Source organism: Aphanomyces invadans, assembly GCF_000520115.1.
Source record: "Aphanomyces invadans strain NJM9701 unplaced genomic scaffold supercont1.49, whole genome shotgun sequence".
Lineage (NCBI taxonomy): Eukaryota > Oomycota > Saprolegniomycetes > Saprolegniales > Verrucalvaceae > Aphanomyces > Aphanomyces invadans.
In genome coordinates, this window is record NW_008580194.1 from 42,757 (window position 1) to 63,755 (window position 20,999).

Here is a 20,999-nt window from a genome sequence, read left to right on the forward strand (position 1 = left end):
ATCGACACCGACCTGCTTTTGAAGCTTGTAGCTTCGATGAAATCGTGTTGCATTGCTGTCTTGCAGCTTATGGGGTCGTGTACGAAGTATTAAAGTGTAACAGAGATCAGTTTGCCTTCATACTTTCTCTTGTCTATCGAATTGAAGAAGTGTACCTTTCTTGATGGCCAGCTTTTTACGACAAAGGGCCTCCCGCGATCGGCCAAATGATTGCATCATGTCGTAGTATCGTCGGGGGTAGGATAGACGGCTCAGCACAACACACAAACTTTCCACACCAGCGCAGCGGTCGTTCGCTTCAGTCACCACGACGCTCGGGAGGCGGAGCAGATGAGCAAGCTCGATGACTTGTCAAAGCGGAATTTAAGCAAGCAGTCCGCATCAGACGTTTGGTTGCGATCCAAACGCGTGTCGGCCTTGTCAAAGCGGAATTTATGCAAGCAGTCCGCATCAGACGTTTGGTTGAGATCCAAACGCGTGTCGGGCACAAGTGGTCGTTCAACATCATTGTCAAGAAGGCAGAGAAGACGTAGACGTCGTTTTTACGACACGTTGCGACGCCGTCGTATCAATGCGCCAAGTTCCTCGAGGGTGAGCATTTTGAAGAGTGTCATGCTGTGCAGGTAAACTACATACCAACCGGATACGGTAAATCCACGGGTGACTTTTTCTCGAAACAAACAATTCGTGTGCCGTGACTGTGCCATCCCTCAAAATTTTGCTGGATGGCAAATTCACGAATGGCTCTCCGAAATCTGTCAAACAGTATCCGGCGTTTTCCGGATAATCCAGTGCGACCCAAGCGCCAATCGAATTGGCTGGTTTCAACTAGGGACAAACAAGTTGCCGGGAGCACGAGGCACGACAACGACGATGGCAGAGCAAGCGTACGACGAGCAGTCGCTGTGGCGCGACCGCAACAAGGTCCTCGTGGCTGGTCTGCCCATGGCAGCAGATGACGCTGCTCTGTCAGCCAAGTTTGAACCGTTTGGCCCCATGTTCCAGGCCAAGGTGGTGCTCGACAACAACACGGGCAAGTCGCGCGGGTTTGGGTTTGTCACGTTCCAGACGTACGAGAGTGCCCTGGATGCAGTCCGCGGCATGGACCAGTCGGTAGGTCAAGCGTTCGTGGGGCTGTCAGCGTCACCAAATCACCATCCATGTTGTGGCTACTGACCAAGCTTTGGCCGAGCTTAGAAATGGGAGAAACGTGTGTTGAACGTCCGCTTCCTGACGCCGAAAACAGGTTTGTCGACATTTACTTGGCGGCATCGTCCTTGCCTGCGCTTATTTATTGCGGCGAATCCAGCGACGTCATCGCTGCTGTAGGTTCTGCGGGCAGTGGAGCCCCGGCCAAAGCAAGCGCCCCCATCCTTCGCGCCATCGAGCCTCGACCAGAAGGCTGCACGACCGTGTTTGTGGGCAATATGCCGTACGAAATCACAGAAGATTTGTTGCGCAAAGTCATGAGCGTGTGTGGCGAGATCAAAGCGATTCGGTTTGCCGAGGACATCACGACCAAGGAGTTCCGCGGGTTTGGCTATGTCCAGTTCTTTGAAGGCGAGGCATGCGAGAAAGCTGTCCAGACCTTGCACGGCGCAGTCGTCATGGGCCGGCCGCTCAAGGTGGATTACGGGGCCCGCGACGCCCCCCAAGTCACTGAGGCCAAGGAGGTGCTCCAAAAGAAGCTAAAGAAAGGGATTTGCCACAAGTTCCAGCAAGGTCTGTGCGACCGAGGCGACGCGTGTAAGTTTGCCCACGTCGAGTCCATCGCGCCAACCACAATCGACCTTGCCGCCATTGGGGCGACCACCCATTCCACGAAAGCCCTCAACAACGTTCCGGACGACGCCCCCGTGTGCATGGCATTTCAAAATGGCAAGTGCAAACGAGGGAATCAGTGCAACTATCGCCATATGCCGAGCGGAGCTGGGGCTACCGCCAGCGCGCCACAAGGCGCAGACGAACCCATTTCCGACGACCTGGACGACGATGATGACGACGACTCGCCTATCTGCCTGGCGTTTCAAAAAGGAAAGTGTAAACGTGGGGAATTATGCAAGTACAGACACAAAGCACCTCACGACACCACCCCAAAGTCATGCCTCGTCCGCCCCGCCGCATCAGCCGCCGTCGGCGCCCCTGTTGTCGACAGCATGGCTTCATTCCAGGCCGCCATTCCTGTCGTTCGGTCCACAGGCTTGAGCTCCACCGCCACACAGACAAAGCACAACTCCCCGGCGATTCCTTCGACCTCGGTAGATACATCGATTCCAATTTGCCAGAGCTATCTCAAAGGCATGTGCAAACGCGGAGGCAAGTGCAAGTATCGCCATGACACCGCTGGCGCGTCCACTCAACCGAACGACTCGATTGAAGCGGATGAACAAATCGTGTGCCCGCGGTTCCTGCGCAAGGGGAAGTGCAAACGCGGCGACATGTGCAAGTATGTCCACACGAGCGAACCGAACGCACGAGCTGAAACGACGCCGATGGCGCACCCGGTCGAGCAAGAGGATCCCGATTTGTTGATCCCGACTTGCCTGAGCTTTCAAAAGGGTGCATGCAAGCGCGGCGACAAATGCAAGTTCCGGCACGTTACCCCCGTGGAGCCATGCCAACGGTTCCTCCAAGGCAAATGCACCAAAGGATCGCTCTGTGCCTTCTCACATGGCTCGGTGGAAGATGCGCCACCGGCCAAGAAGGCCAAGTACTAGGGTAAAATCGTCGTTGCCAGGAAAATTGACGCGTCAACTGGAGCCTGTGCGTTTGAGATTGAATCAGTATTCAACGTCTACAGGTCGGTGGTGGTGGCGGCGGCAGTTTTCCGAGCGATCCCGACGGGTGGCGGCAGCGGCACATCAACCACGGGCAATAGCGGTTGATGCGACGGATGCAAACGGCGCTCTTCCAGAAATGCTCGGCACGCCAAATTGGAGTTGTACTGGAAAAAGGCATTCCTTTGAATCGAATTGTGAAGAGTATGGCATACCGTGGTATATACGAGCGCCATAACGCAGATCGAGCCAAGCAGCATGCACGCGACTTCCCAGCCGTTCTTTGGACTGAATGACATGTCGACAGCCAAACTGACCACCATCATGACCTCGCCGCCGCATTGAAAAGCAGCCACGAGGATGCTGGCGTAGTAAAACTAGCCACGACTCGACGAGATGTTGTTGATAACGAAGTTGCGCAGGACGTACGAATTCAGCCAAAAAGACCTGTCGCTTGCACTTTAGCTTTGTCGAGCCGACTTGGAATGACCGTCCTACACAACACGGTCGTCGAATGCTCGCCGCAGACATCCGTGAGAGCAGTACCGAGTGCATCACCAGCTAAAGTCGACGCTGCAGACACGTCCTTGACCATTTCCGAAGCGTAGTACCCGATACTGGCGACCGCCGTCGTGAAGAGCGAAACCCACCATACTTTGTACGTGAACAAGAACGAGAGCACACTCAGCGCAATCATGAGGCTGCATTGGTGGCTGAGGACTTCACGGGTCGAATGCACCGTCTTGGGCGGGATGGCGGCAGGCAAGCTGCCACTCACGGCTTTCCCCGGCGACATCATAGCAGCGGGATGGAGGCGCGAGTTGAGGTGATCGATGGAAAGATCTCAACGCTAAGTCCGTTTTACGTACTTTGGTCAAAGGTCACTTTTTTCAGCCAATGGCATCGCTCGCTCGCGATCTTGCCAACCCGTTTCACTTGAACGCGATGGCGCCGCGGTCTCTGGCAACGACGGCGACACCGGCACAAGTTGATGAAGTCGGCGATTTATTTGACGAGCTCGTGGACAAGGACAGCGGGTGCGTCACTGCCAAGGAGATGGCTGGCATCTTGCCCTACACGGCGGGAGCCGCCACGACGGACGTCCAAGCCATGATCGACGACATGGAGGCCAAGAAGATGGCACTGGACAAGAAGCAGTTTGTTCGCCTCGTGTCCAAGCGCATGTACGGCGAGTGGAATGCACACATGGAATCCCTGGAGAACGCGCCGCTCGCTCACGTCATTGTGTCGATGAAACGCCGCAAACACTTGGTCCAATTTGCCAACTTTTACCTATCCAAAGGCGTCGCTGGCGCCGAGTTGGTGGTTCCCGCCGACACTGACATTCGCCAGAATGCACCAAAACCTCCCCTGAACAAACGTACGGACAGAATGTCTTGTGCTCCCTTTGGAATGCTTGCATGATCTGCTGAGCGTCGTGGCGAGGTAGGGCGGGCGCGGCAGATCCAGCATCACGCCCCCGTCTTGCCGCGTCAACTCGCGAGCAATGCAACCAACACGGACAAACTGCGGCCGACAAAGGAGCAGTTGCACGATCAGTGGATATGGGTACAAAACGTTCCATTCGCCCATGCGCTGACATGACTTGCATCGCTGTAGAGTCAGCGAAAGGCGCTGGTGAAAGCGTGCAGGGCGCTCAAAGCGAGCTATCAAGTGAGATACATGCCATCCCTCTTTCGTCCATCGTCTACCGTTGCGATACAATTGCCTGAGTTCGTGCGTCGTAGCACGTCTACGCAATCGTGTTCAACACTGCCACGCGCGCCCTCGAGCGGCACTGCGTGTTCCTCACGTATGGCATTTTCGTGTGCTGCCGTGTCAATCCTCTTACGTGGCTGCAGGAAGCCGTACCTTCGGCTATTCAGCGGTCGATACTTTTGTTTGGCTGTGGCGTCCGATCAAGACCATCAAGTCATTGCGTCGTCCGCCGCTCTGTTGGGCAAAGCCGCCGTCGATCGAACCCGCGCGTGCCACGGTCTCTCACCGGACAAGCTGCTTGCCGCGTACTTTTTGTCACCGGATCGTCGACACTCCAAGACGTCTCGAATGGCCGGCGGGGTGGGCCCTATCATGGCATCTACTTCGTTTCAGATTGCAGCGGGGATGCCCCCCACCGCAGGCGACCGCCCCCTGTGGCTGGAACAGATCCACGTGTAACGCAAGCTCTTCCTGCTCGTTGCAGGGCCGTCTGAGGCAACGTGGGCGTAGATTTCGTGGCACCCGCGTCGAGCGCATGTCGTGCAATTTTGGAAACGTTTTGTTCACGGTGGGCGGACGTTTGTTTGAATGGGGCAATGGCGACGTCATGGCGACTTCTCGACCGTCCGTTTTGGACGACTTGCCAACGACCGACAACTTGCACGTTGGCGCCGGCCGCCTCCAACGTCCGTGCTTTGCCCCGACGCTCGATGACGTGCACCATATCGACGCGAGTGCGTACAAAGTGGCCCCACGTGAATTTCACAAGGTAGCAATGCCAGTGGACAACGACAGGATGCGCGATGTGCTGGACGAAGAGTTGGTCAGCGGACAGTCATCGGGTTGGAATCCATAGGCCGTGCACGAGTACTCGATGTGGTTAACTCGGCAAAACAAGGAGCACCCGCCTTCCAGAACGGCGCAGCACGGGTGTACCAACGACGTCCAGAGCTACGACGATCAAGTGGCACTCGCATGTGCTAGGTGGCAGCAGGCCAAGGTATGGCCAGAACGATTCTGCGATCGAAGCAGTCACATCCCGGCCGCACAAACTCGAACCACTTTGATTGTGTTTGGCAGATTCAAATGGGCCCCCGCGCGATTGCTCCGACGCTGTCCGACGTGCATGCTGCCAAGTGTGGCGGGGGCGAATTCTACGTGGCACTGTCGAAAGCAGGCGCAGTCTTCACTTGGGGAAACGGTACAACACTGCCAATCTTCGTCGACTTCCGATCCGTCGTCACGACGATGCCTAGGGGTGTTTGGGCGGTTGGGACGGGGGGCTCTGGTGGACCGTGAGACTTGGACCCCACAGCAAGTCGTTGGATTCCATCGCCCCGTACGAACCGTGGCCTGCGGCGCGACGCACGTTGTCTGCGCCGATTCCCACGGGCTCGTGTACAGCTGGGGCGGGAACCTCCACGGCCAACTCGGGACGGGGCTCACCGACGACGTCTCCGAGCCCGCAGTCATTGCGTTCTTGCAGGTTCCGTCTACGTCGTTCACTCGATGGCTCAACGATTGCATGGTGGCGCACAGGACAAGGTGGTTGTGGACGTCGAGGCCGGTGACGACCACACGATAGTCCTCAGCGACGTCGGCGACGTGTACACGTTTGGGCAAAACTGGAGTGGACAGCTCGGTCGGGGCATGCGCGAGATGCTCTTTTCCGCCGTGCCGACCGTCGTCGCGTTCCCGGAACCGGTGTGTGCCATCGCGTGCAGTTGCTGCCCACGTCACGTGTGTGTTGTAGGTGTCTGACCCGATTTACATGATTCGGAGCATCGCGACGACCTGTGCTGCCGTGTCCGCGACAGGCAAGCGCATCTCGTCCGTCGATCTGTCCCTTTGTATATGGTTTGATTGCAGGCACTGTGTTTGTGTGGGGGTCGTGCGCCGTGCCGATGTGCGGGCTGGTCAGTCGGTACACGCCGCAAGTCGTCAAGTACGAAACCCTTCCGTGCGCCACCACCTCTCACGCCGTGGTGACCGACTCGATTCACGTTGTGACGTCGTTGGCGCTGTCGGCGGGATGCGTCGTTGTGGGTGTGTCCACTACCGCAACGTACCACGAATTTTACGCCACGGACACGCCACTCGCGCATGCTCCTCGTCCCGAGCGCGCCGACGCAGCAGACGACGGCGTTCCCTTGCCATCGACCCCATCTCCACATCGCCATGCTGCGTAGGACGCATGAAGCTTGTCCTGTCGTTTTGCACCGCTTGGCCATGGCCATGGTCTGTCCGCTACGTCGACAGTTCATCGCTTCCGTGCGGCATGCACAAAATAGCGTCACGTCCCGTCGTGCTAGATGAAACCTCGTCGTTGAAACACGAAAGTTGGTTGAAATTGCTGGGCATGCGTCGACACGGTTGTGCTGGCATGTGGAAACACACATAGCCATGTTCAACTCTTACCACTTCTTCAACCCAGCAACAACCCGCGCGAGACGGCGGCGATCCAGTGCCGCCAGGCGGAAGCGATACCACTGGAGCTTGAGCGCCGGCAACCCGACGCCGAGATCCAGCTTTGTCGGCTCCATGACGTTTTGTTCCATGGCAGACACTTGGGCGAGGGCAATGTGCTGACGGATCATCTCGGCCTCGTCCACAATAAACACGTGCGTGGTCGTTATCACGAGGAAAACGACACAAATTGGCGACGCGCCGGGCACTCGATCGCGGGGAAGTAACCATGCCAGTGCTTGAGGGTCCAACTCACTGGCCGGTGGCGACGGGACCGCAGCAGCTTCGTCGTCTAAAAACAACGCGCGCGCGTACTGGATGTCGCCAGTGACGTGCCACTCGGACAGGACCTTCCATCGCACGTGGAGGGCTTCGTTTCTCGTCATGGCGACTTGCAACGGTGTGGGACGCACCGGCCCGAATCCGAGTTCGACGAGCAACCCCTGCGACGTCATCGATACCAGCGACGCGACGCCACTCATCGGTTGGGCCACGATCCCGACCAGACCTTTGCCGACACCGACGAGGCCCCCACCCAGTCCTACAAAACAAATCCCACCACGAGTGGATGCACATGGAGTTGGCATGGACCAAGTGGAGAGATCCATCGTACCAGTGTCTTGGCCCCTCGCTTCATTGTCACGATAAAGTGCCAGCGGCGTTGTGACGACGCCCGTGGCCGCTCCAACCACGGCGCTCCCGAGTGAAGCCAGTCCCCCTGACAGCCCCGACGCAAACGTTGTCGGTATTACTTGAGCACGTGGCTGATGGGCTAACGCCAAGTGGTCCATCGAGTTCGAGATGGCCATCGCAACACCCGACACTGACGTCAATGCTGCGACCTACGCGGACGTTGAGCTGCCGGCATCGCTCCAACGGGGTACACACCGAAGCATGCATGAGAAACGACGATGTGCCGTGGACAACGCCACGGGTCAAGTTGTACGGGGTGTAACCATCTTGGGAAATCGCTCGCAGGGGCATGCGGACGAGATCGGCCATGCCGGCGCTGACATCGCGGAAAAACCCACTACGTCCATCAAGAGCATGACCCAACTTGAAATTCACGCTGGACAGTCGTACGCTGGATTGCCAAACACGTTGAGGGACAGCAGCACCATGGGGCTGTGCACCAACGCATCGGCGGCGTAGTTGGCCGCAATATCTTTGATCAGTTGATCCGCGTCGCAGAGTGCATTCGTGACGTGTACACTCGACAGCGTGAGCGGCGTGCGGTCCAGGCCGTAGAGGGCGCGAGCAGTGATTGTAAGCTCCATCGCGTGAATCGTGAGGGACTCAATGTATAGCTTCGGCATGGGCGCACGAGGCTGATGAGGCTTTGGTGCAGGCGGTGTCGAGCGCCGACGTGGGTTTGCCGCCGATTGCAGCGGCGCTATCCACAGCATGACCTTGGACAGCAACGAGTCTTCCACCTACCCATCAAGCACGGAATGCTTCAAGCGGTGTGGCATCTCACCAGGTCGTCCAACGATGGCGTACCTGGATAGTCACGGGTGCGATGGCCACGTTGATCGCTTGAATGTACGGCAGCGATCTCACGTGTTTGTGTGGATGGGCGACAATCACGCGCAGCACGACGCTGTTGGCTCCTGACGGCAAGTCCTTGGCGACCAAGGCCGAGTCCGACAGGGGCTGACGAGAGCGCGCTGTCGATGGCGGCGGCGTCGTGGCCACGATGACGGGAAAATTGCAATCGTCGAACAAGTGCACAAACTCGACAGTCCCGACGCGGACGACGAAAGTCGAAAACGTATCAACATGGGCCAAGTAGCCCAAGTGGTGGCGGTGCATGGCAGCTTCAGGGATTACGTCGGACGCCATGAGCATCGACGCTTGGCACGTGTTTGCGGACAGTCGAAAGAGTTCGCAGTACATCGAGTTCGTCACGGCGTGCTCGTCGAGTAGACTGACCGCGACCTCGTCGAGCACAACGTCAACTCGAACATGATGCGGAATGGATGGACGTGGTGGTGTGTTGGTGGGGCTGTGGGGGTCGTGGTTCGAATACGGTCCTTCCACACACTCCACGCGGACGACCCACGTCCCAGCTCGCTTGTATATGGTGAGCAAGAGGACGACCGCGTTGCCGTCGGGGGCTGCGATTTTGGCAAACTGGATGCCTTCTGCCATCCAGACCACGTTGGACCACCCCGCGCCCGGCGTTCCAGGATCGCACAGTCGAAATCGAACCGGAGGTGGCTGTTCGTGCATGGTATCAAACACGCTTTTTGCAGTGGCATCGACCGAACCCGTTTGGATGGTCCAGTCAAACTCCATCGTTCCACGCGCCGGCACCATGACAGGAGTCTGCTCTGTGGCGAATCCAAACGCGCGGTCGACATAGTTGATGAATAAAACGGGTGGCTGTGGATCGTGGGCGACAAGCACGAGCGTTGTGTGGCTGTCCTGGGATATCTTGTGGATGGTCGCGAGGCGGCTATGATGCTGGTGGTGGGGGAGCACCACGCGGTGGCGCAGAGGCATCGTAGCATGGATTGAAATCATTTCCGACCAGCCGTACTCGGACGTTTCTTCTGCGATCGACAGAAGAATCGACGGCCCGTGTCCAGTCGGGACACCGCTGTGGCCGTCCAAGCTGGTGCTGCTCAGGCGTTGGTGTATCCACGTCAAACTACTGCGTTTACTCCGTAGTGTCGCGTCAGATGGCGCGTGCGACTCGTCCGCTTCCCAAACCCACCACGGCGCTTGCGGTCGCAAGGCCTAAGCACGACGTTATCCCCCATATTGCCATTCATCCTTCCAAACGTCGTACGAGTGTCGGCGTCAACGTGTCCATGGCACAACTCGTTGGCTTGATGCACAGCGGCCAGTCCTATACACAAAAACCACCTTCTCACGACACGATGGGCATGGCGATTGCAAACCGTGGCGTTGCAGACGACAGCAACGGGCGCTATCGTGATGCGGACAGTCTCACATGCGCTGGCGGTCGCGTATTTGATCACGACACCGCGGACGACGTACGGCTGGTCGTGAGCCGCTTTAAACGACCACACCATGGCGGTGGGGGCGTCGAGCACGTGCATCGTCACTGTTGTGGTTGACCAGACCAACGTGTCGTACGGCTCGACGCCAACAAAAAAGGACGGCCAGCCAGTATCGTGGTCGGAGCCTGCTGGAATGTGCACGTGGGGTGACGACGCGTCGTCGTCGCTGCCAGCGAAACGCAGCACCATCGGAATCGGCAGATCGTTTCGCACTCGAAATCGCGGGCACAGCGCAATGCATCGCATCGGGATGCCAGGTGCGTGCCGAGTGACAGTGACGAATCCATGATTTGGTATGTCCATTTGAATGGCGGCGGACGGGTACGACGGCATGTCGGTGGCGTCCTCCACCGACACGAAGCGGGGGATGTCGAAATGAAGCAGTGGACTTTTCTTGCTAGCGTTGTCGACGCCCGACGCGCTTGGAGATGCAAACACGAGCGTGTGCTGCTGGCGTGGATTGTATTCGGTCAATGCCCAGTGCCGGGACGGCGCCAAGACCTACGACGCGTTCGCCTCCGTGCAATGTGCTCTCACATACCTCGGACAACACGGTTCTGGCCGACTTGTCGACGACATCGACCTGCAACGCAATCGACAACGAGCTTGACACGTGCAAAATTGGCCACACACACACTTGTACCCACGTGTACCGAAGCGCGACTCGATGGATATCGCTACGTTGCAGCTACAGGGAATCGCGTGAATTTGTGGCTCAACGAACCATCGTTGGAGATCCAACGTACCACAGGAGACACTGCTCGAGTCACCACGACCCACGCATGGAACGTCCGCGGCGAAGCGGGATGCGACACCGACACTAAAGTGGCGCGCGTTGTTGGCGCACTCGTTGTCGGTGCCGATTCCAAGCGATTCACGGCTGGAACGAGATCCAGCGACACACTCCATGCGACATCTTCCGTTCCGTCCTTACTCGGATCCAAGCCAAGACAAAGCCTGGCTTGGCTGCGGGCCATAAACGGCACCACAGTGCACGAGCAGTCCTGTCGTATCGAGGCGGTCGCACCGCATGGGGCTGCACTGGCCACCACGTCGTTGTGTTTGTTGGGGATGGTCAGTTTGCACAGAAGCGTTTGGGCTGTAAAGTTGTGCAGCATGACGGACCCTCGCAACGTGACCTGGATTTGAATCCCGTCCACGGACACTTCGACCCAGAACGACCCATGCACGGGGCATTCGCGATGCATGACGCCAGGTTGGCTCAGGTCGCACCCAGAGCACCAGTGGTTGCCGGAGACGGCAAACTGAAGTTGCAATGGCGCGTGGATCGACTGCCAGCTATACACCACCGCCGCGTGCGGCGCCAACGCACGCAGCTCCCGCGTTGAAACTTGCCGGTAGCGCACGACCTCGCTCGTGCCGTTCGTGACAAGGATCCGCATGTCTGTCAAGTCGTGCGGGGTTTCCGAAACCAACGTCGGCCACTCCATCAAGCACTTGACTGCATACGGTGTTAGTTGCAGGCGCACAGGGCTTGCAGACATGCGGATTCGAGACACCTTGATCGGTTTGGTCATGCGCAATACCGTCATGCGTTGGTCCGACGGATCGCAAGCGTTCTCGGCCTCGTGGTGGCGGTCCATCGCGGACCACCCCCCGATCGCAACATGCACGGGAGGCAGCACTGGGATGGACGACAGTGTGACCATGTTTTGGAGCTCGCCCGTGACAGCCCCCGTGACACGAAATGAAGAGAGCGCACTGTGGAGGCCGACCGCAAGGTCGGTGCACTTCAGCCGCGCGACATCGTGTAGCTCGCCTTGGCCACGGCGCAGCATCAACTGCACATGTGGTATTGCACACGAAACAGAATACCCCGTCAAGTCTTCGGGGTCCGAGTACGAGCTGACTCGAAGAGAGCATGCCAAGCGGTCGCCAATGGACTTGGACAGTCGAATCTAGACGTGCAAACTCAGCAAAACGACAACGATCACGGGAGCGTACGTGGTCAAGAGATGGCGACGTCGACGGGTGTGCCGCCCCGGGAAGGCACCACCGCAGCTCCCACTGCTGCGCGCTTCGGACGTGCACTGGATGGTATTCCCGCGCGACATACGTCCATCGAAGCTGTCGTTCCAATTCCCTTTCGTCGTCGGATGGAGTCAGCTCGACCCAACTTCGCAATGCCGACGCAAATGAAGTCGGTTCGGCATCGCTGCGCTGACGTTCCCACGGAACGAAGAACGAACCCACCGACACAAACGTGCTGTCGGCCGTGGACCAACAGCGCAGGTCGCACCAGACGTCGCAGAGGCGAGTGACGCGGTCCGACAATTGCAGGCGCGGCCATTGCTCGTGCACGACGACGTCGGACAACGGCAACGGAGACGCCACCAGGCGGCACACACGCCTGGGGAGGTGGTATGCCCACCGCAAGCGACCGATCGTCGTCGCGCCGCCTTCTTCTTCCACGTCATCCGTCCGAGAAAGCCAAGGATCGTTCACGTGGTGGACTAGCCTGTCGATATCGTCTTGTAGAGTTGCCGCCGTCAAGCGCATGGTGGCAGCAACTTGGAATGGGTGGGAGCTACCCGCCACAAGCGTTGGACTCGTGATATGCAACAGTTCGCCAGGCACAGGGTGCTCGCGCGACGAGTCTGAGCACAAGTCGAGCTCGACAAAGTCGTTGAGCGTAGGGGGCGACGACGATGGAGGCGCGTCCAAGTCGACATCGTCGTCGGTCGTCGGGGTGGCCTCCCGTGTCGAGGGACCACAAGTCGCGTTGGCATCGGCCTCGTGAATTGAAATGGGATTCTCGGTTGGTGCAAGCACGCGTCCTAGGTCGGCCACAACGCCATCGAGCAGCGTCCACGATTCAAAGCAAATGGCGCCGTCGATCGGTGTACTCTCCACTTGAACGTCGATTACAAAGTCATTGCCGCTGCACAGGCGCTTGCCACTCGACTCGAGAGCAACAACGTGATGCACAGTCGCCGCCCCTCGCACTTGAAAATCCTGGAGCAGGACAGAAGACGGGTCAGGCAATGTCACGCGAGATTCAAACGTCGTCCACGACGATTGCGACGACATCGACAGTGTCGACGGTGCCGTGGCGCTTGTTGGAGCTTGGAGGAAGGTCGCCACTGCCAAGCGAATCCCTTGAACGGTACCCATGCCTTCGACGACGGTCAGCGGCATGTATTGGTGCAAAACGGACCGTGGCCGGTCTCTTTGTACTTGGTGCATCTCGGTCGCATTGTAGCCCATGTGCAGGCTAGCAAAGACTGGGCCAAACGTCATGACGGCTGAGGCACTCGCCGACTTGGACTCGTTTGACGAATACGTGGCGGCGCTTGGGGACCACAACAATTTGACCTTGCCCATCTGAACGGGGACGCCGGCGATGGGTACAGCTGTGCGCACACCAGCCATTTGGTTGGTTTGTGCCGTTCGGTCAGCAAACCGAAGTTGACCACGTGACAGTGTTGTCGAAAGCAAGTGCCGAGTCGCTTCGATGAACGAGCTAGACAAATGACACTGCTGGCCCTGGAGTTCGACCAGTGCGGACAACTCCCACACGTTCGACACGGCCGCCATCGTCCATGTGGCAGATAGACTTGTCTCGGGGTACTTTTCCACGGCGACTTGCCACTCGGATGGGTCGGCGAACGGCGCCAAGACCAACGTTTCCTCGTGTTCGCAGTGTTGAAACGCCACCACAACGATCTTGACGGACGCCGAGCCTTGACCGGTGCATGCGCTGTGGGCAGCTGACATGGAGCCAACTCGAACATGAACGATCGGGTCAAAACGAGTAGGTGTCGCTTGCGACTCGACTTGACGTGGGGACGTTCCAACGTGGAACTCGATACCATCCACGACAAATCGGCATCCCAGGGTCATGGTCCTTGGCGTCGCGCTCGACGCATTGGCATGGCGACGGTGGCGCCGCGCATTGTGTGGTGAACGGTTCTTGCTTGGCTCGATCGCTTGCACGTACCGTTGGGTGACGTTCACGAGCGAGCGAACTTGACAACTTCGAGGCAAGTCGACAATTACTTTTGTTACGTGCAGGGACAGTTCCAAGCATGCTGGTTCGGCGAGTCGAGGCGACCTGACCATGTCAACGTCGACCGACACTTGAATAGGGGGCATGATGTAGGTCACTTTAGCCAAAGCGAGGGGTGGGTGGCGGCGAGTCACGCGAGCCAAGGACACTTCAAATGGGCTTCCTGACACAGGTTCGACCATTTGGGTGGCTGGTTTCCACGTCACGTTTGCCACATACACGTTTTGCAGACGAGTTTGCAAGGATTGAATGGGTAGCTCGGACGTTGGCGACAAGCGCGGTCGATACATTGGCGTGAGATGCCTCGGTTTCTTTTGCAGTGGCGTGAACGGTGGCGAGCTCAGGCCTTCCATGGACAGGTGGTCGTGGCCTGGGAAAGATTCCACATGCAAGTTGTCGACGCACACCATCGTTTCCATGGGCAGAATCAGTCGAATGGCATCCGTTTGAAATGCAATGCATGGCAAGCTCGCCGTAGTGTTGTCATGGCCCGTTGATGGCGGTGCAGTTGGTCGAACGACGCTGGAGTTGCTCGCGCAACTCGACTTTGTCCGGTCGATTGTATCCACGAGATCAACAATCGACCGCAACGAATGCGCCGTGACAACCACATCGACGCTTTCCATGTGTCCCGTGAGATACATCGTGGCTGGGGACGTTGCCGTCGAGGCGGCGATGCCACTTCCGCCGTAATTTCGCATGAAAAGCGACAAAAACACAGACTCTTCGTAGCTCAACGTTGGTGTGAACGAGCGCGCCGTGCACATCAAGGGCAGCTTGACGCGGCATCGAGGTCGTGGCGTTGTGGCCGCGATGCATTGCCGAGCGAGGTGAGTCGTGTACTGCCACCGCAGCAGTGCATCCTGCTCCATGGTAGCCATATCTGGCGGGAGATGGTCGATTCCAGCCGCAGTTGCAAAAGTGTGGACATCGACCGGGTCCAAACACAGCAAAATGCCAAACAGCGACGACGATGGCAGGTCATGGAACAACGGACTCACGCGGCAACGCAACGTGCGGTCCTCCAGGATGGACAAGTCATGCAGCAAGAACTGCGAGTCGATGAAGAGCGAGGTGGACGGGGCCACGGGGTGAAGCGGGGAGTAGTTGCTCGCCCGTAATGCCGTCGACATGTTTCTCGCTGCAAGTTGAATGAGATTAGAAGGAAAAACGAGTTGAATGTCCACTTCTTGGACTTGAACGCCGCCCTTGACGCACCACGCAATGGCGGCGGCAAAAGGAATCGACGGAGGTGTTGAGGTGGTTTCGAGAGAGTTTGATGGGACGCAGTAGTGGCGTGCTTGGTCCAACGCGGGCGGCGTTGGTCGAGCCGTTGGCATCGACGCTAGTAGAACCACCTAGCGATGCGCGTGATACCCATGGAGAAATCTATGCGGCGGGCGTACATGTAGCGGAGATAATGCACCCGTCAGTTTTTCAAACGCAACCGAGACGTCGAGGTCGATGGCGTCGTAGGGACGGGCGTTCTCGCGTTGGAAGGAAACGTGCTTGGAGTGGCCGATAGACAGAGTTGCCTTCATGCCATCACTCCACACCACACGGCTGTGGTTACACTTGACGCCCCACTCCGACACAGCAAGTCCAAGCGCGATCGAGCCAACGATGTTGGTGTGGTGGCGTCTGTGTACAGCAAGTAGAACGTGAATTGAAGCACCCCAAACACAACTGCTCACCGTGGCATGGACTCGATTGTGTGAAGAGTCACATGGGGCAGCGTCATGATAACATGCCGTGACAGAGTCCACGTCGACGCGTCGGCCCGCGCGCTAACCTTGCACGTCCACCCGTCAACTTGGTCGAACCAGACGGGTTGGTTGTGGGGCATTGAGTTGTCGACAGGTGTGCTTTGGGTTTGCTGGTCCGACGTTGAGGCCCTGCCAACGCCACGAGAACGAGCCGGGCTCCATGGCGGAATAGCATCAAGAAGCGCAACGACATGCCGCCAGTCGACTGTAAATGTGCCCATGTGAAAATTGCAGCTGCATTCCAATTGCATCCGTTCACGTTTCGAGGAGTTGTTGCTTGGTTCATGATGAGCCCAAATCGAAGATAGAATCGATGGAGGGCCACACGACTCGAAAAGATGCCGAAACACACGTGCCCTTTCGAGAGACGACCAAGACGTGGTGGTCGTTGGGACGTTTGGTGGAAAAGCCCACGCGGTAAGGTCCACATGGGCCCATGGACGGCGCTCGGACACTTGCTGCGATCGGTCCGGTGCACTTGTCGTGAAAACGTCACGTCCTGCGCGGTGGCAAGTGACGGAAGACACATCCACCGCGCACGATGTTTCGATGCCTGTCCGAGTGGCGTCGCGATCGTTTGGATTCGCTTCCGCCATTCGAACGCGACCACACACACCGGCCACCGTGCCTTGAAACAACGCGTCGCGTTGTTGGTGTGCCGCGAGGTCGGTATAAAATCCATCCAAATGCGTTGTCCACTGCCGCGTCATGGGCACGTGCACCACGTTTGCAAATGACGGCAGTACATGCACAAACACGTCGACGCCGGCTTGGCGATTCCACTCGCATGTGATGGCTTCGACACTTGCTTCAATGTCGACGCCATTGCTTTTCCAGTTGTTGGCATCGGTCCACAAAGCGGCGTCGTTGTGCCAGTAGGAACAGGCCGTGTTCGCGTGGTGCACACGAACGAGTGCCGTGCCGTTTACGTGGACACATGCATCTTCCACGAACGTCATTCCACTCGATGTTGAGAGTGCCCGACGTGGTGGGTGGTGGGTCGAAAGGTGATCTGGGTACTGGTGTTGCTCGTGCGACGTTTGCATCCAGGCATTGCTCAAAGCAAACTTCAACGCAACTTTGTCCAAAACACACTGCACGACGACTCGATCGACGTAAACCAGCCAGTGAAAGCGGTAGTCACCTGAAGCGTGTCCACCGTCCGCTGCAAAATTGTTGGAAGCACCTGGAGCTGCACCTATGCACATCAGTTCTCCTGGTGTTTTTTGCCAGAGCATGGGAAATCGTCCACATACGTGGTGGAAACTCGATGCGCTGGACGAAATCGACGGCTGTGCGAATCGGTCCCAAGGCCAGGGCACCGTGCACGACGCCAACGGTCATGTCCACGACCGTGGAAGCAAACGGCGACGGACCAGCAACACCGCCAACACGATTTTCCTCCGACTCCACCATGTGAAGGCGAAAGGCACTGGTGGCAGCTCGACGGCGGCACGAGTGGCCGACAAGGTGAGCTGACAGCGCCACAAGGGATGGCAGGAGCAAGCGTTGGAGGTGTTCGTTGGTTGGCGTTACATCAGGCAATTCCGCCGCATCCTTGCTGCGTCGGCGCCTTGCTACGTACAGGCCGTTCGACACCGTGACGGCTTGCTGGAAAGTATTCACGAGGTCTTCAACGAGGCGCTGCAGTGTCGTAGCCGACGACGGTGCGTACTGCTTCAGCATCAGCTGCGAAATGGCATCGATCAAAGTGGCGCGTTGGTTCGTTGCGTTGCCGGAAGAGAGTACGTTTTGGCGTAGCAATGCCATGGCATCGCTCCAAAACGCTTCAATGGACTCGATTTTGTGGCGAGAGGTACAAGTGCACATGGGCGGTGGCCATGCAACTTGAGGAACCCCAAACGGCGACGCAAGCGCAACGTTCGCGCCGCCTGGCGCCGCAATTTTCGTTGACAACGGCGTGGACGGAAGGGCCGAGTACTCGTACACGTGAGTTTGGGTCTCTGGGTCCCATAGCAGGTGGCGCACGTGCTGCAATAGAGGGTTCCACGTCGCATCGTTGTGCAACTCGAGTGCAAACAAAGACTGGTCGACATTGGGGTGAACACTCGACCGCTGGCCCGTGCTGTGAAACGTCCCCATTCGGAGGAATTCTTCATGGACGGGCGTGGTGGTGGTGGAAGCAAGTGTTGTCAAGGCCGGATCGGCACGAGGAGCGACGATATGCTGGCCCACGACGTTCTCGACCTCGACCACGAGCTCCTTGACGAGCGAGTCATCCATGGCCCACGAAACAAGCGTGCCAGTCAAGTTGATGATGGCAACGGGCTCGGCGGCTTTGGAAATTTTGGTCTTGGTGTGGGCCGGCGAGAACGACGCGACTTGGACGAGGCCCATGTTGGCGACTGGCACGAACTCGACTTGATCGATTGGAGTCGTAGGGGACGATGAAAACGAAAACGCGGACGGGTCGGACGACGAATCGTTCGGAGCATGGCATCGCAACGTCAGTGAGGTATGTTGAATCGAGACGCGAATCGTCACAGCGTGCAAGCTCGATACGAACGAATTGCCCTCGACGTCATCGCTTTGACGGTCGTCCGCATCCGTGGCCTCTGCTGGATTTTGTGCGGCCACACTCCCCGTCGGGGCCTTCGAAGACGAACCGCTCGTGGCTTGAATATCCTTCAACAGCTCCGCTTCCAGATCGTCAGGTTCTCCTACAAGCATGCCGATGGCCCACGACGACCACGATGTTGTCGGCTTGCCATGGGATGTGTGGTCGGAACTCGGACTTGATGCGTCCAACTTGTCGGCGGTTTGAGAAAGAGAAGCAGGAGAACTGTCGTCGTTGATTGATGGCACGTCATTCGCCTTCAACGGCGCCGCGTTGGGAAGCGGTGAGGAATGCGCTCGGTTCATAAACGGGATCGGTTTAGTGACTGGTTTAGCATGACGCTGTCGTGCCGTGACATGCACGAGCATTTGAACCTGGCGGTCGCTGAGCGAGAAATTCAGCTCGTTGACGAAAAATTCCGCCAGAACGACCGACGGCCGTTGGTGCAACAGATACCCGTGAAAGGGATCGCGGAGTGGGCTTGGCATGTACGATGAACCGTTGGGATGAGCGGGAAGGACGGACGGCGTGGGTTCAAGCGCGTAATGGACTCGCACACCGAAGCTTGTGCGCCGAAGCACGGGTACCTACACGCCAGCAAACTCGCCTTGTCATGTCTCCGCTTCATCACCACTCGATCAAGTTTCAACGCAGTGCCGCCCCACACCAGCCTATACATCATGCCGAAAACGACAAACGCACTTCATAGCCAATGACTTGGCGGTGGATAATATCCGAGTCGGTGTCGACGAATAAACGATCGCTCGTATACCGATCCAAGAAGATGGAAATGTCTCTGGCGTCCATGCGCTACAACACGAGTTGAATCAAGCATGGCACTGCGGGATTTCAATCAAGCGTCATGGCAATCACCTTGGCAATTCTCTTGTCCGGTCCGTTGGGCTCGTCAAACCCGCGCGCCCATGCTTGTTTGTCGTTGGCAGAGTAGATGTCTAGCAGCTGCATTGTGCAATCGCCTTGCGTTAGTGCTGTCGACGGTGACCACGGGCGTATCCATGGCACCGCAGGACCGTCATGGCTGCAACGTACCCCCAGCGTCAAAGAAAGCACAATGTCGTCTTGCTCGTACTTGAGAACGAGATTGTTAATCTACAGCATTTCCACGCCCCTTTGTACTTTGGTGATTGTTCGAGTCAATGGTATGATGGATGGAGCACCTGGATGGAGATGTTTGCGAGAATCTTAGTCAGCATGCTCTGCAACCACGTGGATTTGGGGGGGTCGATGGGAGGGTCGGCGTCCGTGGGCTGCCTGGCGGGAAGTCCGTCAACGCGAATATACAACGACCTCGACGTACCTGGACGTTTGGGTGTTGAGTGTGACACTGCTGCATTCCGATCCATTGCTGTGCCGTCGTCGTCGTATGCTTGGATCATGGTCGTTTTTCGCCGTCAAGATCAACTCGACCGTGTACAGCTTGACTTCGATGGGCTGCGACAGAATCTGTGTCCATGGTATGTGGATGCGCAGCTCCTACATTCGCGTCATACACGTGTGAGGTCGCGAACGCAGCTGGAGTCGCCATGTACTCGAATGAAGCCGCGCGAAAAGTCGAACGAGGACGGAATATCGAGCGCAGTTTGGAGCACATGCCGCTTGATTTCGAGGTCGTTGAGGATGAGGTCGTTTCCGAAGAACCCCAGACCTTCCAGGTGAATGTCCTTGAGGTACTTGGACAGGTAGTACTGCAGCGTCTGCGCCAAGTACCCCCTGAGCGGCGACGACAAGATGTCGAGCATGCGAATCTTGGAGGCGGTGCTCTCGTGTGTGCGCGTTCAATTGGTTGAATGAAATATGGCTCTTGTCGCACTTTATCGAAATCCACGGTAATTCATCGACGTAATTCAGTTGAATTCATCTCCATAATTCCGACGAAAGTCAACTCCACCATCGTGTGTCCAAACTACCCAAGGGTGCGGGATGGGTGCAGCAGGGTTGCCGGTGTCGACCTCTTTTGCACACCCAGCACGCGATGGACATTCGCAGAGCATGTCCATGCACACGATATGGCGACGCGCAAGCACTTTCATGGCGCAATCGGGGATACAAAACGAACTGGAGTTGTCAAGAAGGAGCTGTCCCAGACAGAGCCTGGTCGATCATTGCTGCACCCCATCGACTTGTTGGAACCGTATTCGTGTTGGGCTTGTACGGACGGGCCATTCGAAATTACGTCGTCTTCTGAATCGAAAAATACAGTGATCCCGCAACGTTTGCACCCTGGTATAAATTAATACCCCGTGAAAAATAACGTGACATAAAGTTCTTGAGGGCCTTTTGACAAGGCAGCATCGGCCTTCCTGCAGTTATTATCCTGGAAAACTTTATATTTGGAAAAAACGTGCAAACGTTGTGGGATCATCACTGTTCGGTCAATTCATCATTAAAACAGACGAACACGTGCGAGACACGTTGTGGTATATTCGTTTGGTAGATCTCCCAGACATACCACAGCAGGTTTCGTGCAGAAAATTCCCTTGATCGAGATCAATAACGACGTCGTTGGGGAATTTATGCTGATTAATTTCGAGTAGTCCCATCCGGGAAAAGTAAGTACTCAGGGAAGGACTAACTAACGACGCGATACGCGGTGTCGTTAGTTAGTCCTTCCCT

At 57.3% G+C, this 20,999-nt stretch overlaps 4 protein-coding genes across 6 annotated transcripts; 2 read left to right on the forward strand and 2 right to left on the reverse strand.

The window, feature by feature from the left end:
* The first annotated feature begins 825 nt into the window (after positions 1-825).
* On the forward strand, positions 826-2,991 carry H310_13265. 2 transcript variants are annotated; one of them, XM_008880694.1, is made up of 3 exons: positions 826-1,113; positions 1,198-1,246; positions 1,330-2,991. In XM_008880694.1, exons 1-3 carry the CDS (start codon positions 874-876, stop codon positions 2,715-2,717), a joined length of 1,677 nt encoding a protein of 558 aa, XP_008878916.1. In that variant the 5' UTR covers positions 826-873; the 3' UTR covers positions 2,718-2,991. The 2 variants fall into 2 exon arrangements, with proteins under 2 accessions (XP_008878916.1, XP_008878917.1); XM_008880695.1 differs by having other exon boundaries at positions 826-1,246.
* On the reverse strand, positions 2,593-3,626 carry H310_13266. 2 transcript variants are annotated; one of them, XM_008880697.1, is made up of 4 exons: positions 3,324-3,621; positions 3,207-3,271; positions 2,993-3,154; positions 2,593-2,944 (listed from the first exon to the last, which is right to left on the reverse strand). In XM_008880697.1, exons 1-4 carry the CDS (start codon positions 3,574-3,576, stop codon positions 2,795-2,797), a joined length of 630 nt encoding a protein of 209 aa, XP_008878919.1. In that variant the 5' UTR covers positions 3,577-3,621; the 3' UTR covers positions 2,593-2,794. The 2 variants fall into 2 exon arrangements, with proteins under 2 accessions (XP_008878919.1, XP_008878918.1); XM_008880696.1 differs by having other exon boundaries at positions 2,593-3,154; positions 3,324-3,626.
* Positions 3,627-3,695: 69 nt separating this feature from the next.
* On the forward strand, positions 3,696-6,685 carry H310_13267 (hypothetical protein; the record flags this gene model as incomplete). The annotated part of the gene is made up of 12 exons (XM_008880698.1): positions 3,696-4,158; positions 4,228-4,346; positions 4,398-4,451; positions 4,526-4,590; positions 4,640-4,951; positions 5,007-5,265; positions 5,353-5,496; positions 5,577-5,697; positions 5,753-5,982; positions 6,036-6,200; positions 6,250-6,292; positions 6,366-6,685. The coding sequence occupies exons 1-12, from the start codon at positions 3,723-3,725 to the stop codon at positions 6,683-6,685; spliced, it is 2,268 nt and encodes a 755-aa protein (XP_008878920.1). The 5' UTR covers positions 3,696-3,722.
* Positions 6,686-6,875: 190 nt separating this feature from the next.
* H310_13268 (hypothetical protein) lies at positions 6,876-20,125 on the reverse strand (the record flags this gene model as incomplete). The annotated part of the gene is made up of 19 exons (XM_008880699.1): positions 6,876-7,503; positions 7,576-7,804; positions 7,851-7,992; positions 8,046-8,395; positions 8,463-9,704; positions 9,757-9,816; positions 9,869-10,492; positions 10,533-10,679; positions 10,738-11,910; positions 11,957-15,379; positions 15,428-15,662; positions 15,716-16,979; positions 17,044-18,952; positions 19,068-19,175; positions 19,239-19,325; positions 19,416-19,475; positions 19,544-19,637; positions 19,684-19,859; positions 19,916-20,125. The coding sequence occupies 19 exons, from the start codon at positions 20,123-20,125 to the stop codon at positions 6,911-6,913; spliced, it is 12,126 nt and encodes a 4,041-aa protein (XP_008878921.1). The 3' UTR covers positions 6,876-6,910.
* Between the last annotated feature and the right edge of the window lie 874 nt (positions 20,126-20,999).